General features: G+C 54.9%; 1 protein-coding gene across 1 annotated transcript; it reads right to left on the reverse strand.

The window, feature by feature from the left end:
* Positions 1 to 1812: 1812 nt before the first annotated feature.
* LOC102687513 (elongation factor 2b) lies at positions 1813 to 10093 on the reverse strand. Its single transcript, XM_006639877.3, has 13 exons — positions 9987 to 10093; positions 7822 to 8036; positions 7362 to 7543; positions 6977 to 7188; positions 6577 to 6755; positions 6387 to 6492; positions 5710 to 5962; positions 5206 to 5401; positions 4726 to 5092; positions 3779 to 4132; positions 2987 to 3169; positions 2534 to 2666; positions 1813 to 2212 (listed from the first exon to the last, which is right to left on the reverse strand). The coding sequence occupies exons 1-13, from the start codon at positions 9987 to 9989 to the stop codon at positions 2019 to 2021; spliced, it is 2577 nt and encodes an 858-aa protein (XP_006639940.2). The 5' UTR covers positions 9990 to 10093; the 3' UTR covers positions 1813 to 2018.
* Positions 10094 to 14598: the final 4505 nt, after the last annotated feature.

The following is a 14598-nucleotide window of genomic DNA, read 5'->3' on the forward strand; positions in this document are numbered from 1 at the left end:
TAACGCCCCAGTATAGTGATGGGGACACTACACTGTAAAAAGGCGCAGTCCTTCAGCTGAGAAGTAAAACCGAGGTCCTGACTCTCTGTGGTCATTAAAAATCCCAGGGCGTTTCTGAAAGAGTAGGGGTGTTACCCCTGTGTCCTGGCCAAATTTCCCCCTGGCCTTCACCCATCATGGCCTCCTAATAATCCCCTTCTCTGAACTGGCTTCATCACTCTGCTCTCCTCCCCACTGAGAGCTGGTGTGTGGGAAGCGGACTGGCGCATCATCCAGGTGGGTGTGGAAGGGATCCCCATTACCTCTGAAGAGCTTTGAGTGTCTAGAAAAAAAACTTTGTAAGTAAACCATTATTGTAAACCTAATTAATCAAAGAAGTTTCTTTGAATTTAATATTTGCTCTTTGTTTTCTGGGATTTTTTTTCTTTTACAAAATACAACAGTTAAAGCTCCAAACATGTTTCTTAGCTTGGAACTGCTCAGACTCATCTTCCTCTTATTAAAGGTCAACAGGAGTCCCAGTTTCACAGATCAGTTTCTAAATCCTGGAGGTAAAAATTGACACTATAGAAAATTTTAAAAACTTTTCATTAAGCACAGAATCACAACCTTTGTGAAAGTACCGCGAGATGCCGTGTCGTTGCAAAGCCCTGGTCTCACCACGGGCGAGAGTGAGTTTGTGAGAATTGCGATGTGATGCAGTCCTTCCTGCTCACTAGTCCCTGTAATGACTGATGTGATGTAGAGCAAATAAGTGTAGGTTGTGTAGCAGACATTTCACTGCAGAAATGTTCCAACACGATTGGATTCAAAGAGATGTCTTCACAAGCCTGCTCGTTTACGGCATCATAGATCTGGTTAACCTCACCAGAATTTTCACCTTGTTCTGAATCAGAATATGGTACTGGGCAGACCTGCAAACTGTTTATTTAGTGCTGTAAATAGTGTGCAGGTTTTAACAAGTCCCTGTGTACATTTTACTCTTATTGTGGTTTGAAATGCACTCGTCAATGTGGATTCTAGTCTTGAGGTAAAGAGTTGCAGTTCCCCGTTAAGTCAATGAAAGAGGTTTGATTGTGTAACCAAGGAATCAGCTGGAACAGGCCTGTGGGTGACCAGGACCAGGCCACAGGAATGATCACACCCAGAAGTTACAAAAATGAAGTCCTATAGAACATTAAAACAGGATGTTTTAAGTTGACTCCTGCTGTAATTGTATAGGACTTGTAGGGAGTGTTTTTTCACACATCTACCAGATGGTGCTCTTCAAGCATATGTATCAAATATCCAACTGTGGTGTAGCGAGCAATGAGCCTTTAGCCCACAGCTTATAGACAGCCTAGCATCCAGCAACCCATTGTGGAGAGATGGTAGAGCACAAATTCTAACAGGCTTCTGGCACTTGTCCCTTGCACACTTAAGGAATCATAGCCCCATATCCACCCCCTTCACACACACACAATCATCAAACCTGTTTTTACAGCCGTTTCTATGAACCCATCCCTCAAGTCACAAACCCAGTTTCTTCCCCCCTGAAGCCATCACCAACATCACAAGATCTCTCAACAGCCTCCTCGCAGCGGTAGTTTTAAACTCCTGCACTAATGGATTCAGTGCTCTGGTAGGGGCACAGTCATGACCGTTTCCTAGATGTGGCACAATTCAAAAGTTTTACACACACAAGGAGCCGGTTGTTTGTAAATCGAGGGGAGTATTTCCCCACACCAGGATGGAAACCCAGACCTCTGCTCACAACCTGACACCCTCAAAAGCTCTGGGTAAAATCTAAAGAAAAAGACCAGAGAACATCTCCAGTTTTTATGTTCATTTATTGTTTATTTTTTTTCTCCATAATTTGTTTTATGTAGCCGTTGAGTTCATCTGGATTTCTCTGTTTTGGCAAGTCAAGTGTCTGTGATGCTCGCGGTGGTCTGTACAGTCCTGGCCCTCACCCAGGCGCAGTGGAGGAAGATGAAGGGGGCAGGGGAGGTGGGGTGGGGGGTGCTGGGGGGGGATCGTTACAGTTTGTCCAGGAAGTTGTCCAGAGCTGGGATGCCCTCCTTCAGCCCCTTGCGCTTGCGCGTCTCGGCCACGACCTGGAAGGGCTTGCTGCTGGCCTCGTAGGGGTCCCCGGGCAGCACCTGCCAGTGGTCGAACACGCACTGCGGGAAGGCCTGGCCTCCGGTGTTGGAGCGCAGGTCGGCGGTGAAGCCTGGGAAAAAAAACACACACGGTGTCAGGAGTGTCGGGCTTGTCTGTCACGGGCTGAGCCGAGAACACTGGAATAAATCCGAATCTGCTCCCAGGGTACCAGCCCTACATTCGCAGTTACTACACCTATCTAGTGTAAACGGACAAAAACAGTGGAACAAATAAAGAACGTAAGGCTCCACAGCTGAGATATGGACACGAGTTAGGTATTCTGGGACGATGCAGAGAGATCTCTAGCTGGCCTTGCAGTCACAGGGCATCACTACCTGGGGCAACGGCTAACCGTCTCAAAGTGCATCCAAAGATCAGCATCAACACTCACCGAAGGACTCGTTGACGGGCAGGTAGGCCTTGACGATGAACATGGGCGTCCCTGCCACCTGCGACTCCTCGAACACGTGGCCTCTCTTCCTGTTCAGCACACCATAGATTCCGCCCACAACCTGCTCGGGGCACTGCGATTGGACAGAACAGTACGTCAATCCCAACGCTCTCGGCAGGCAGGGAGCCCCGCCCGTACAGCAGGGCTCACACAGGAGCTGTCGGGCTGGGGGGCAGCAGCAGGGCTACTCAAGTCCAAACGACTCCAGACCAGTATCCGAGAACATCAACAAAACACAAAGCAGCCTGGCGGCAGACAGGTAAGCAGGGTTGAATAGTTTCTCACACTTCTGCCTTTTAAACCAGAAGTGACCAACAAGGAGGTTGATTGGCCCAACAATATCGCAGGCAAAGTGACTAAAAACTAGGCGTGTAAGGATGCGATCAGACTCACCTGGATCTCCACCAGGTAGATGGGCTCCATGAGGCGGGGCTGAGCGGTCAGCTGGCAGGCGTACAGCACGCGGCGGGCCGTGGGGATGATCTGGCCACCGCCGCGGTGGATGGCGTCCGTGTGGAGGGTCACGTCGTGGATGTCGAAGCGCACGGCGCGCATGTTCTCCTCGCACAGGGCGCCCTGCCGCACAGGGGGGGGGGGGGGGGGGTAATTAGTCACACGTCCAAGAGCCCCACCTGCCCCATTCACAGACAAGGTCTCTGGTCCCGGTTCTGGAGAACCTAACCCAGTAGGTCAGCACTCTCGGGACAGGCCTCCTGAATGTCAACTCCTAACGCTGGTGCGTCAAGCAGACTGTTCAGCCCTTGGGGACCCGAGTCCGTGACTGAAGGAGACTCGGTTTTAGTCCCCAAGCTCCAATTACCATCAACTGGCCACAACTCGACAGCGCCGCGTCGTTAGAAGCTGTACGATTTGTCATGTATAACACTAGATGGGACCAGATCGGATCACTCTCACGCACATCGCCACAGCACTGACCAGCAACAGGAGAAACTACGAACTGGCAGCACCTGTGAACCTCCTACTACCAGGTCCCAAGCTCCTCACAGAACCTCACAGTGGCTTGGACAGAGCGTCTAAAAGCTGGACGGCCAGGTTTCTTATTCTTAAATCCCTGGATCAGCTGCCCAAGAGCCAAAACTCATTCCAGGTCTTCTAAGGCATTAGAGTGACCTACAGGTGCCCCCGGGAAAAGAGCCATTAGCCCACCTCCCCAATCCCTCTTACCTCCTTGGTAGCCCACTGGAACCCAGCCACCACGCTGTCCTTGATCTCATTCAGGTACTGCACTCCCTTGGTCACGTCCACCAGCACGTTGGGCCCGGTGCCATCTGGGCCGAAGCACCAGATCTTACGGGCCTCGCCCACATCCCACTCGTACTTGTCGGCCAGGTAGCGGGCCCGCGCCTTCAGCTCCTGGCGCGCGGTCACGTCGCCCTTCTCGATGTCCTCGGCCAGCCCCTCGGGGAAGGGGCGCGCGCGCATGTACAGGCGGTTGTGCTTGTTGGGGGACTTGGACAGGCACATCTGGTTGGACTCCTCGCTCACCGTCTCTCTGTAAGACACCACGGGGTCCGATTTCTGCAGGGGAGAGAGGGAGAGGATGAGCCAGGACTGATGCACACTACCGCCGGCAGCTGTGTGCTTCAGAATGGGCCTGCAGGGACCTCGCCCCCCCAGTGACCCCCGGCAGGCTGCAATACAAACTGGGCCTCCATGCAAGAGTGTTGGCCGATAAGGCCCGTGTCTCAGCACTTCTGGTATTCGGCAGCGATGGTACTGCAGACCGAACAGGACAGCTTCATCGCACTGCAGCGACCAGCAGGGGTCGCTCTCCCTGTACCTGCAGGCCCATGAGACCAACCACCGCACTGTCACCCTCTCTCCCAGAGCCTGCTGGGGATTGTAGCACGCAAGGGGTTCTGCAGGCTAGCAGGTTAGCTCAGCGCAAGGCAGAGGCCTGGAGCAGATAGTGCTTCCTGCTCTATACCATCAGAAGAATGCAGTCTCTGTAGAATCCAGCACCCAGGCCTTACTGCGTAGCTCTGTTGCAAACAGCAGCTCGATTCTGTACAGGCCTGCAGCTGTGTTTAAAGTGACGATAAACTCGGACAGAACAGCAGCTGAGTGCTAGACCACAGTTAGCAGTAAAACCCGCCACGCCCCAGCCGTACCTTCAGTGGAATGCAGGCGTGGTCCTCCTCCAGGTCCTTGAGGCAGATCTCCAGGTGCAGCTCTCCGGCGCCGGCGATGATGTGCTCGCCAGACTCCTCGATGATGCACTGCACCATGGGGTCGGACTTGGCCAGGCGCTTCAGCCCCTCCACCAGCTTGGGCAGGTCGGCGGGGTTCTTGGCCTCCACGGCGATGCGCACCACGGGGCTCACGCTGAACTTCATCACGCGCATGTTGTGTGCCTGCTCGAAGGTGGTGATGGTCCCCGTCTTCACCAGGAACTGGTCCACGCCGACCAGCCCCACGATGTTGCCGCAGGGAACGTCCTCAATGGGCTCCACGTACCGGCCCATCATCAGGATGGTCCTAAAAGGAGCACAGGAGAGGCTGGTCAGACACGACGCGCCCGCCCAGAACCAGGAGCCTCAGGGGCAGTCTCCTGAGCCCACCAGGCCCGGCCATCCCCAACCGGTACTGACCTCTGAATGGGTTTGAGGTAGAGGTCCTCCTTCTTTCCTGGGGTGTAGTTTGGTCCCATGATCCGGACCTTGAGGCCGGTGGAGACACAGCCAGAGAACACTCTGCCAAAGGCGTAGAATCGCCCCTTGTCAGTGGTCGGCACCATCTTGGAGATGTACATCATCAGAGGGGCCTTGGGGTCGCAGTTCTTAATGCCTGAGAGAGGGAAGACCGTTACTGACTGGAAACTGCTGGGGGTTAGAGCACAGTACCTCCACAGCCTGGAGGTACTCTTAGAAATAAGCAGGGCTCATCCAGCATAATAAAAAGCAAATCAAAAGGATCTAGCGGGACTTCATAGGAACAACAAAAGCTTCCCACTCCATGGTAAGCTATCTCCTGAAGTCAGGAAGACATTCACACAGCACCGCAGGGCAATAAATGATCATATCGCATTGAGCAACCGGGGCACCAGTACGTCCCAACAGCAGCAGCAATACCCCCCCAGTGCTCAGGATCCCTACCCATGGCGGCCTCGTCGTCGCCAGGCCCCTCGTACAGCAGCTCGCAGCGGTACTTCTGGGCGGTGACGGGCGAGGGCAGGTGGATGGTGATCATCTGCAGCAGCGCTTCTCCCGCCGGCAGCCAGCGGCGCATCACGGCCTTCAGCAGCTGCTTGCCCTCCTTGTCCTTGTCCTCGTTGTCCAGCTTGATGTCCAGCTTCTCGATCAGCTTCGCCGTCTCCTCCTTCTTGAAGTTCATGATGGCGTCGAACACCTGGAGGAGCACGAGGCAGGCGTCACCATGCAAACCCCAAAACACCCGGCCAGCACCACATTGCGTCGCTGCAAGACCTAGGAACTACAATCGCCAAGCTGCTATACAAAATCTCCCAACTACACCTAACGGGAATCAAAGCTGTGGAAACTGAGGGGCTTCGCTCTTTCCAGACCGCAGAGCGCACAGCTGTGTGCTGCTGCGATTGTGGGGCCCTGCGCCGCCATGCAGTCAGACTAAAGTCTCTCATCACCAGCCAGTCAGGTCAAAGTGAAGAATATTTCAGGTCATCACTTGCAGGCAAGAGCGTACAGCTGACAGGATCTCCCTCTTCTGCCAGGGCTACAAGTCTGGAAGAGCTCCCCACCAGAATACAGGAGCTGGGGCACCCCCGCCTCACAGCGCCCACCCACAGGCTGCTCACCTTGAAGATGGGGTCCAGGATGAGCTGTGCAAAGGTGCGGGGCAGCTTCTTGCCATCTGGGGAGTTGGCGGTCTTGCTGAATTTCCCGGTAGCTGGGTCAAAGTACCTACAGACAGAGGAACAGTTACTCAGAGCCCTGAAGCGGAGGCTTGCCGTTTAGCCAGAACACGGGAACCCCGATAACACACACCTGTCTCCCCACAGCTTCTTCATCATGTCCTCCACCTTCTTGGCCCTCTCGGCCGGCGCCAGCTGGGCGTCACCCTTGGCAGCGAACTTGGCCACGTACATCTCCGCAAACTGCTTCAGGGTGAAGGCCCAGCCGTGCAGACCAGAACCGAACCCCACGGTACCAATCACTGGGTCGATCTGAGGGGTGGAGGAGGAAGAGAGACGCATGAGCCTTCAAAATACAAACCTCCCAGTATCCCATCTCGCACCAGCTTGATCCAAACCTGCCTCCAACTGCAAGCCAAAGGCTCAGTGTTGTGCTCTACCAGCAAGCCAAACCTCTACAGTCCCTGGAGGGGGGGTTAATATAGAAGGACCCCACAGCGCCCCCCAGGCAGTCTACATTCCCAGCGCCTCACCATGATGTTGCCCATGGGCCCGGTCTCGTCCTCCCCGTAGGTGGAGATGATGACGTTGACGTTCTCCACAATGCGCTGGAAGGTCTGGTACAGCTCCTCCGGCTCCAGCTGCAGCTCCAGCAGGGCCCGGTCCATCTTGTTCATCATCAGAACCGGCTTGATCCGCTCGGCGATGGCCTGCCTCAGCACCGTCTCGGTCTGCACACACACACCTGGCCAGGGAGGGAGTGGAACGGCTCAGCATCCTGCAAGGCCAAGCTACAAACCCCCCAGAACGACGCCAAACTCACTACGCAGCTACCCAGTGCACGAAACCACCCGCTAGGCATCGAGCATAACAGTGCATTAAACTGCGATCAGCGCCCGCCGGCGGCTCCTCTCGTACCGGAGACGCAGTCCACGACCACCAGGGCCCCGTCAGTGACGCGCAGGGCGGCGGTGACCTCCGAGGAGAAGTCCACGTGCCCGGGGGAGTCGATCAGGTTGATGAGGAAGCCCGAGCCGTCCTTGCACTGCTTGATGAAGGCCAAGTCGTTGTCGCTCAGCTCGTAGTACATGGAGATGGCACTGCGCAGGGAGGGAGAGAGCAGCCCATCAGTCAAACAGCTTCGCTGCAACGCCTCTGAGAAAGCTCGACGAGGCGCTCCCAGCACCTGCTGTGCACTAGCCAGGCATCTCTGCTGGACAGACAGCGATGTGTACAGCAGTCCAGTGCGACACCGGCCGTCAAACACCCTCTTTTCAGCCGCACTGGGGACTGGACTGCACCGCCCCCTGTGACGTTAATTATCAAGGTGACCACGGCAGTCACAAGGCCAGACCCCCGTCACCACGGCGACACTCACGTGGACTTGATGGTGATGCAGCGCTCCTGCTCGTCCTTGCGGGTGTCGGTGAAGCGCGTCTCGCCGGCGCGGGCCGAGGCGATGATCCCCGCCTTGGACACCAGCGAGTCGGTCAGGGTGGACTTGCCGTGGTCGACGTGGGCGATCACAGACATGTTCCGGATGTTGGACTTCTTGTCCATGATGGCGCGGATCTGGTCTACGGTGAAGTTCACCTGCGGGGGTGGGGGAGGCGGACAGGACCGTCAGGCAGAACAGCACAGACCGGACCTGCACCCTGGGCAGAACTGGGCTTGACGAGGCCAGGAGGACCTCGCTGAGCTACAGCGCCGCAGTCTAACGGACATCCCTCACCAGGCCACGGGCACGAGGCACAGGGGTGAGCCGCAGGCTAGGAAGCAAGAGGACAACACTGAGCACCCCTGGGTGACTAACACCTCAGCCTGTTCTTACAGCAGGGAGCACATTCACCAATAATTACTGTCCCAATTAAGAGAGCTGCTCTCGAGTTCAGCAGACTTTCCTCCATCATTCCTTAACCTGCCTGAACACCCTTGGCCGAGGACTCGTTCTCGCTGACAGGCTCACTCCTGTTAATCAGGGTCCACGGGGGTGGTGTTGCCGATGGAAACCGCAGCTGGCCCACCCCTGACACCCACACCCTGGTCAGCCTCGCCAGTGCCACAGCTGGAGGAGTTCGAGTGGGCCTTCCCTGCCAATCCGGACCAAGTCCATCTGACCCGAGGGACCAGGCTTTCCACTTGACCTTTCAGCTTCCGTTTTAAAACCCCCCTCACTACGAGACCCCAAACCCCCGGCCCGCTGATGGGCGACTGGACCCCAACACGGCCCTCATAGGAGCGTCAAGAGGGCCACGCCGTGGGATCAGGCTGGTCCGCTGGCTCGGAGCCGCAGTTACACGGTCCTGTAAGGACTGACGCCCCCCCCCCTAACGCGGCAGAAACCGGGGGCGCCTGACAATGGTGGGGCCCAGCGCCACCCCGCGCACAATAGCGGACTCCTGACGCTGCAGGAACCGGTGCTCAGCGCCGCACTGGGGAGGAGGGGGGGTTCTGCAGCACCGCGGAGGAGCTCAGTCTTTGTCTGAAACTGACGCAATAGCGGCGCGCTGTCTGCGGGCGGAACGACCGTTTTCAAGCTCATCGCCCTCTGCGGAGGTGCTCATCGAGGCCGTCACCTCACCCACCGCCCCTACACCGGAGGAAAACCCTTATCCTTCCCGTCTGCAAGCGTACTGGCTCAGCCCGGGTGCGGCCTAACTAAACGTTATGACTGCGCATCATCAGGACAAGAGCCAAAAAACGGGCCTGTAGCTCACGGGCATTTAAATCGACTTCACGCTCTAATTTTGGGGCCGCCCTCTCGCGCCCATTGATGCGTACCGACTCGGGCCTCCCCTCCCTTGCTGCAGCCGGCATCGAGTTGAACCCCTCCCCGCTCGCCGGTCCCGCTCTAGCGGCTGAGCGCCGCACTCGAGCGCCGAGGCTCCGCCAGCGGGCCACGTGGATACACGGCCCGAGCCGGTGACAGCCGGGCACAGGCGCGGCCGGTCTCGCCACATAGAGCCGGCTTCGCTCCATTTAAAACACGAGAGCGCGCCATAATACAAACATTTTACGTAAAAAAATGAACGATTTGAATTGACGTCACAGGCTTCAAGCAGAGGCTGGGCACCGAGAAGACACGATGACTGACCCAGCCGGCTGCCCATGACAAAGCCGGCGGCTGTTAATTCCCGCACAGACCGAGGAGCCGCCCTGTCTCCCCGCCTCCCAGCGGGGCTCCCGGGGCCGGACTCCCCTCCGCGCAACAACAAACAGAAAAACACGCACAATCGCCCCCGCAGGGTCCGGCGCTCAGCGCATCTTCACTGCCGGGAAATCAGACAGCAGCGCCTGAGAGAGCAGGGTCTCGGCGCCGCTCCCTCTCGCCCCGGACTCGGGCAGCGGGTGGCGGGGACTCTCCCTGGCCGAGCCGGGGCTCAGCAGCTGCCATCTTGCCGCCTCTACCCGCCGACTCCGCTCCCCGTCCATCACCCCCGCGGCCACGGACCCCGAGCCGCGCCCGGCCTCCATAGCCGGCCCAGCAGGAGCGGCGGGCAGCAGGGCGCTCGGCCCCTAGCTCCAGACCGCGCTGTCACTCACCATGTTGGCGGATGGTCTCGGATTCTTGATACGGACAAAGATGCGGGGAGAGATACGCTGCCCACCACGGTCGCGGATAGGCAGGGAAGAGAGAGCTGACGTCAACAAGCACGCTTTTATACTGCCGGCGCCACGTGACCGGCGTGCTCAGCGTGCCCGAGCGTGCGCAACGTGGAACTCCCCCCCCCTCCTCTTCGCGGGGCGCAGGCGTGACTCACGCTGCCTGCCTGTGGGCAATGACACGAGGGACGTTATCGTGACTCGTGGCAGACCGGTCACACCCTTCGCGGAAAAATATTGCGAGGAGGCGAGATAAAGAGGCGGATGTAACACAGCCAGATGGAGCTGCTTTCAGAGAAAACGTAGGGCTCAAGACTACAGTAGTTCAAGGAGGGAGCTGGGTCAGCAGGCATAGGCTGCAGAGGAACAAGTAAAGGTTTATTCCTGCTGAAAAGAGAAGAAAAGACCCACAACGTTTCGGCTGTGGAGCCTTCTTTGGGTGCGATACGGACAAGGATGCGGGGTTAAAGACTGTGATATACTGTAATGTATATCACTATATATGTCCAGATCTTGAATCGTAATGAAGATCAGTATAACAGTCTTGAACAGAATATTATTTTGTGTATAAACTGTCCCTAGCGGTAGAGAATACGGCACTTACAATTACTGAACTGAGGTGGAAGGAGATCTTTATAAATGGTTTAAAAGTGTGTATGGAGACATAGAAAAGTGGAGATCGAGGGGATATTATACTCATCCAGGTCGTCTGCCAGCACCCTTTTCATCCAGGATGTCACCCAGCTGTTTCTTTCAACAAGCAGGGGTATTGGCTTCGCTTGTTCCACCCTCCCACAGCCCTTTGTGTAAAGAAGGGCCTCGGAGCCTGTTCCGAATGCTCCCCCCTGTAGTTTTCATCTGTGTCCCGGGGGTCGTGTTTCCCTGCAGCGCCGACTCGGAAGAAGTCCGCGCCTCTGAGGCTCCGCCGAGCTCGGCTGCCTACAGACCCGCTGTAAAACCCCGCAGGACTCCGTTTGAAAAATTAGGGATCAATTATGTCCCAGCTAGGAAGTTGCTCTGGTGAAACGTTTTTATTTCTCTTTACTTTCAAGTGTGAGGACGACCACCACTGTCCCTGTCCCTAAGAGACCCAGCTGCCTGAATGACTGCTGCCCCGCTGCACTCACATCAGTTATCATGAAGCTGGTCAGAGCACACATCACCTCCTCACTGCCTGACACCCCAGACCCGCTGCGGTCTGCCTATCGCCAGGACAGGTCAACAGAAGATGCTATTGCCACTGCCCTCCATACTGCCCTCCCACACCTGGATCAGAAAGGAACATATGTGAGAATGTGCTGTTTGTTGACTACAGCTCAGCATTCAACACCATAGGGCCCTCAGAGCATGTCATGAAGCTCCAGGACCTGGGACTGAACACCTCCCTCTGTAACTGGATCCTGGACTTCTTGACAGAACGTCCGCAGGTGGTGAAGGTGGGTAACAACATATCCTCTACCCTGACTCTAAACACTGGAGCCCCCCAAGGCTGTGCGCTTAGGCTTGTCCTCTACTCCTTATGTACCCATGACCGTGTTGCCAGGCATCACTCAAACTCCATCATGAAGTTTGCGGACAATACAACGCTCATCGGCCTGATCACAGATGGTGAGGAGTCTGCATACAGGGAGGAGGTTGAAACCCTGGCAGGATGGTGCCAGGAGAACAACCTCTCTCTGAGCATCAGTAAGACTAAGGAGAGGATTGTGGACTATAGGAAACACCAGGGAGGAGATCACACACCTATCTACACCAATGGGACTGCAGTGGAGAGGGTCAGCTGTTTTAAGTTCCTGGGAGTTAACATCTCGGAGGACTTAACCTGGACCCACCACACCAACACCGTGGTCAAAACAGCATGGCAGCACCTACTCCACAGGCTTAAGAAGTTCAGCATACCATCACATATCCAGGCCAACTTCTACAGGTGAAGTATTGAGAGCATCCTGACTGGTTGCATCACTGCCTGGTATGGGAGCTGCTCCACCCAGGATCGCAAAGTACTGCAGAGGGTGGTGAAGTCAGCGCATCTTATCACCAGCTGTGAGCTACCAAACATCCAGGAGATCTACTCAGCTAGATGTCTGAAGAAGGCCAGGTCCATTCTCAGGGACCCCAGTCATCCCAGTCACAAACTGTTTTCTCTCCTACCGTCTGATAAACGGTATCGAAGCATTCTGTCCAAGTCTAACAGATTAAGGAACAGCGTCTACCTCCAGGCAATAAGACAGCTAAATAGCCAACCTGCAGCTCCTTCAGCAAATCACCTGTAATGGCTACATGAACATACTGTTTTCACTGTACTCAGCACACTGCACTACTTGGACATATGTATTGGATACATACACCCTGGACACATCACATTTATATTGAATTCTGCCCGAGTTTATTTTATTCCATTTCTATTGCTCTATTATTATGTAACCTTATTTTGTAACTTTAATTTTGTGATTTTTATCGCGTCCAACATCTATCTGCGTGTCGCACTTGCGAAATCTGCCGCTGTGAAGGAAACGTGTGGAGCGCATGCGCGACAGACCCCTGTTCTCCAGCAGGTGGCAGCACGAGTCCGGGGGATCAACACTGAGCTGCGCAAGCGCGGATCTGTCCGGGCTCCGCAGCTCCGCAGCGCTGCGCTCGGCTGGGCGGTGAGCCGCTGCGGGGACCCACACGCGTGGCGCCTCTGTAGGTCCAACATGTACAGCTTGTAGGTTTAACATCCAGACTGGTCCTCTGTGTGTTCAATTCTGTCTTAACTCCCTTTGCCCAGGGGGAATCGTCAGCAAATAATGTTCATGTCTGTTAATTAACTGGTAATCTGGTTCTGAATAAGAGCACAGAAACTACATCAGAATCACTGAAAAGAAATTAAACCCTTTCTCTTGATCTATCTCACAAGACCTCTGACTCTTCTTTCTCTCGTTGCTAACTATAATCTCCTGCTTCTGTTTTTTTTTTTCCCTTTAATTCCAGTGTATCCGATTTCCAGACGATTTCCCGCCCAGGGAATAGAATGAACAAGAAACTCGTTTTCCCTCTTTATTTCTGAAGGTATATGTAGTGTTTTCAAAAGTTGGTAAATACACCAGTTAGCTTTTAAACACACACTAATGGAAACGAAAAAAGTTCGAGCTCCGAAAGAAATCAGGTGTTGTAGAAGTTGGAGAGCAGTAGAAGGCAGGTGTTCTAGGTGTTATTGATTGGGGGGGTCTAGGTGATATCGGTGAGGGGGGGAAGGCAGGTGTTCTAGGTGTTATTGATGGGGAGGGGGTTCTAGGTGTTATTGAGGGGAGGGGGTTCTAGGTGTTATTGATGGGGGTGTTCTAGGTGTTATTGCTGAGGGAGGAGGCGGGTGTTCTAGGTGTTATTGATGAGGGGAGGGTGTTCTAGGTGTTATTGATGAGGGAGGAGGCGGGTGTTCTAGGTGTTATTGTTGAGGGAGGAGGCGGGTGTTGTAGGTGTTATTGATGAGGGGAGGGTGTTCTAGGTGTTATTGATGAGGGAGGAGGCGGGTGTTCTAGGTGTTATTGATGAGGGGAGGGTGTTCTAGGTGTTATTGATGAGGGAGGAGGCGGGTGTTCTAGGTGTTATTGGCGAGGGAGGAGGCGGGTGTTCTAGGTGTTATTGATGAGGGAGGAGGCAGGTGTTCTAGGTGTTATTGTTGAGGGAGGAGGCGGGTGTTCTAGGTGTTATTGATGAGGGGAGGGTGTTCTAGGTGTTATTGATGAGGGAGGAGGCGGGTGTTCTAGGTGTTATTGATGAGGGGAGGGTGTTCTAGGTGTTATTGATGAGGGAGGAGGCGGGTGTTCTAGGTGTTATTGATGAGGGGAGGGTGTTCTAGGTGTTATTGATGAGGGGAGGGTGTTCTAGGTGTTATTGCTGAGGGAGGAGGCAGGTGTTCTAGGTGTTATTGTTGAGGGAGGAGGCGGGTGTTCTATGTGTTATTGTTTAGGGAGGAGGCGGGTGTTCTAGGTGTTATTGTTGAGGGAGGAGGCAGGTGTTCTAGGTGTTATTGTTGAGGGAGGAGGCGGGTGTTCTATGTGTTATTGTTGAGGGAGGAGGCGGGTGTTCTATGTGTTATTGTTGAGGGAGGAGGCAGGTGTTCTAGGTGTTATTGTTGAGGGAGGAGGCGGGTGTTCTATGTGTTATTGTTGAGGGAGGAGGCGGGTGTTCTATGTGTTATTGTTGAGGGAGGAGGCAGGTGTTCTAGGTGTTATTGTTGAGGGAGGAGGCAGGTGTTCTAGGTGTTACTGGGACAGGAGGAGGCAGGTGTTCTAGGTGTTATTGGGGCAGGAGGAGGCAGGTGTTCTAGGTGTTATTGGGGCAGGAGGAGGCAGGTGTTCTAGGTGATATCGATAACGGAGGAGACAGGTGTTCTAGGTCTTATTGGGGCAGGAGGAGGCAGGTGTTCTAGGTGTTATCAGACCTGTCCAGGTGCAGATGTTGCAATGGCAGCCTCACTCCCAACAGCAAGAAATCAGCTGACATCTTATCTGCTGCCGGCTGGTCACACACACATACACACACATACACACACCACACACACACAAAC

Source organism: Lepisosteus oculatus, chromosome 29 (genome assembly GCF_040954835.1).
Source record: "Lepisosteus oculatus isolate fLepOcu1 chromosome 29, fLepOcu1.hap2, whole genome shotgun sequence".
In the NCBI taxonomy this organism is placed as follows: Eukaryota; Metazoa; Chordata; class Actinopteri; order Semionotiformes; family Lepisosteidae; genus Lepisosteus; species Lepisosteus oculatus.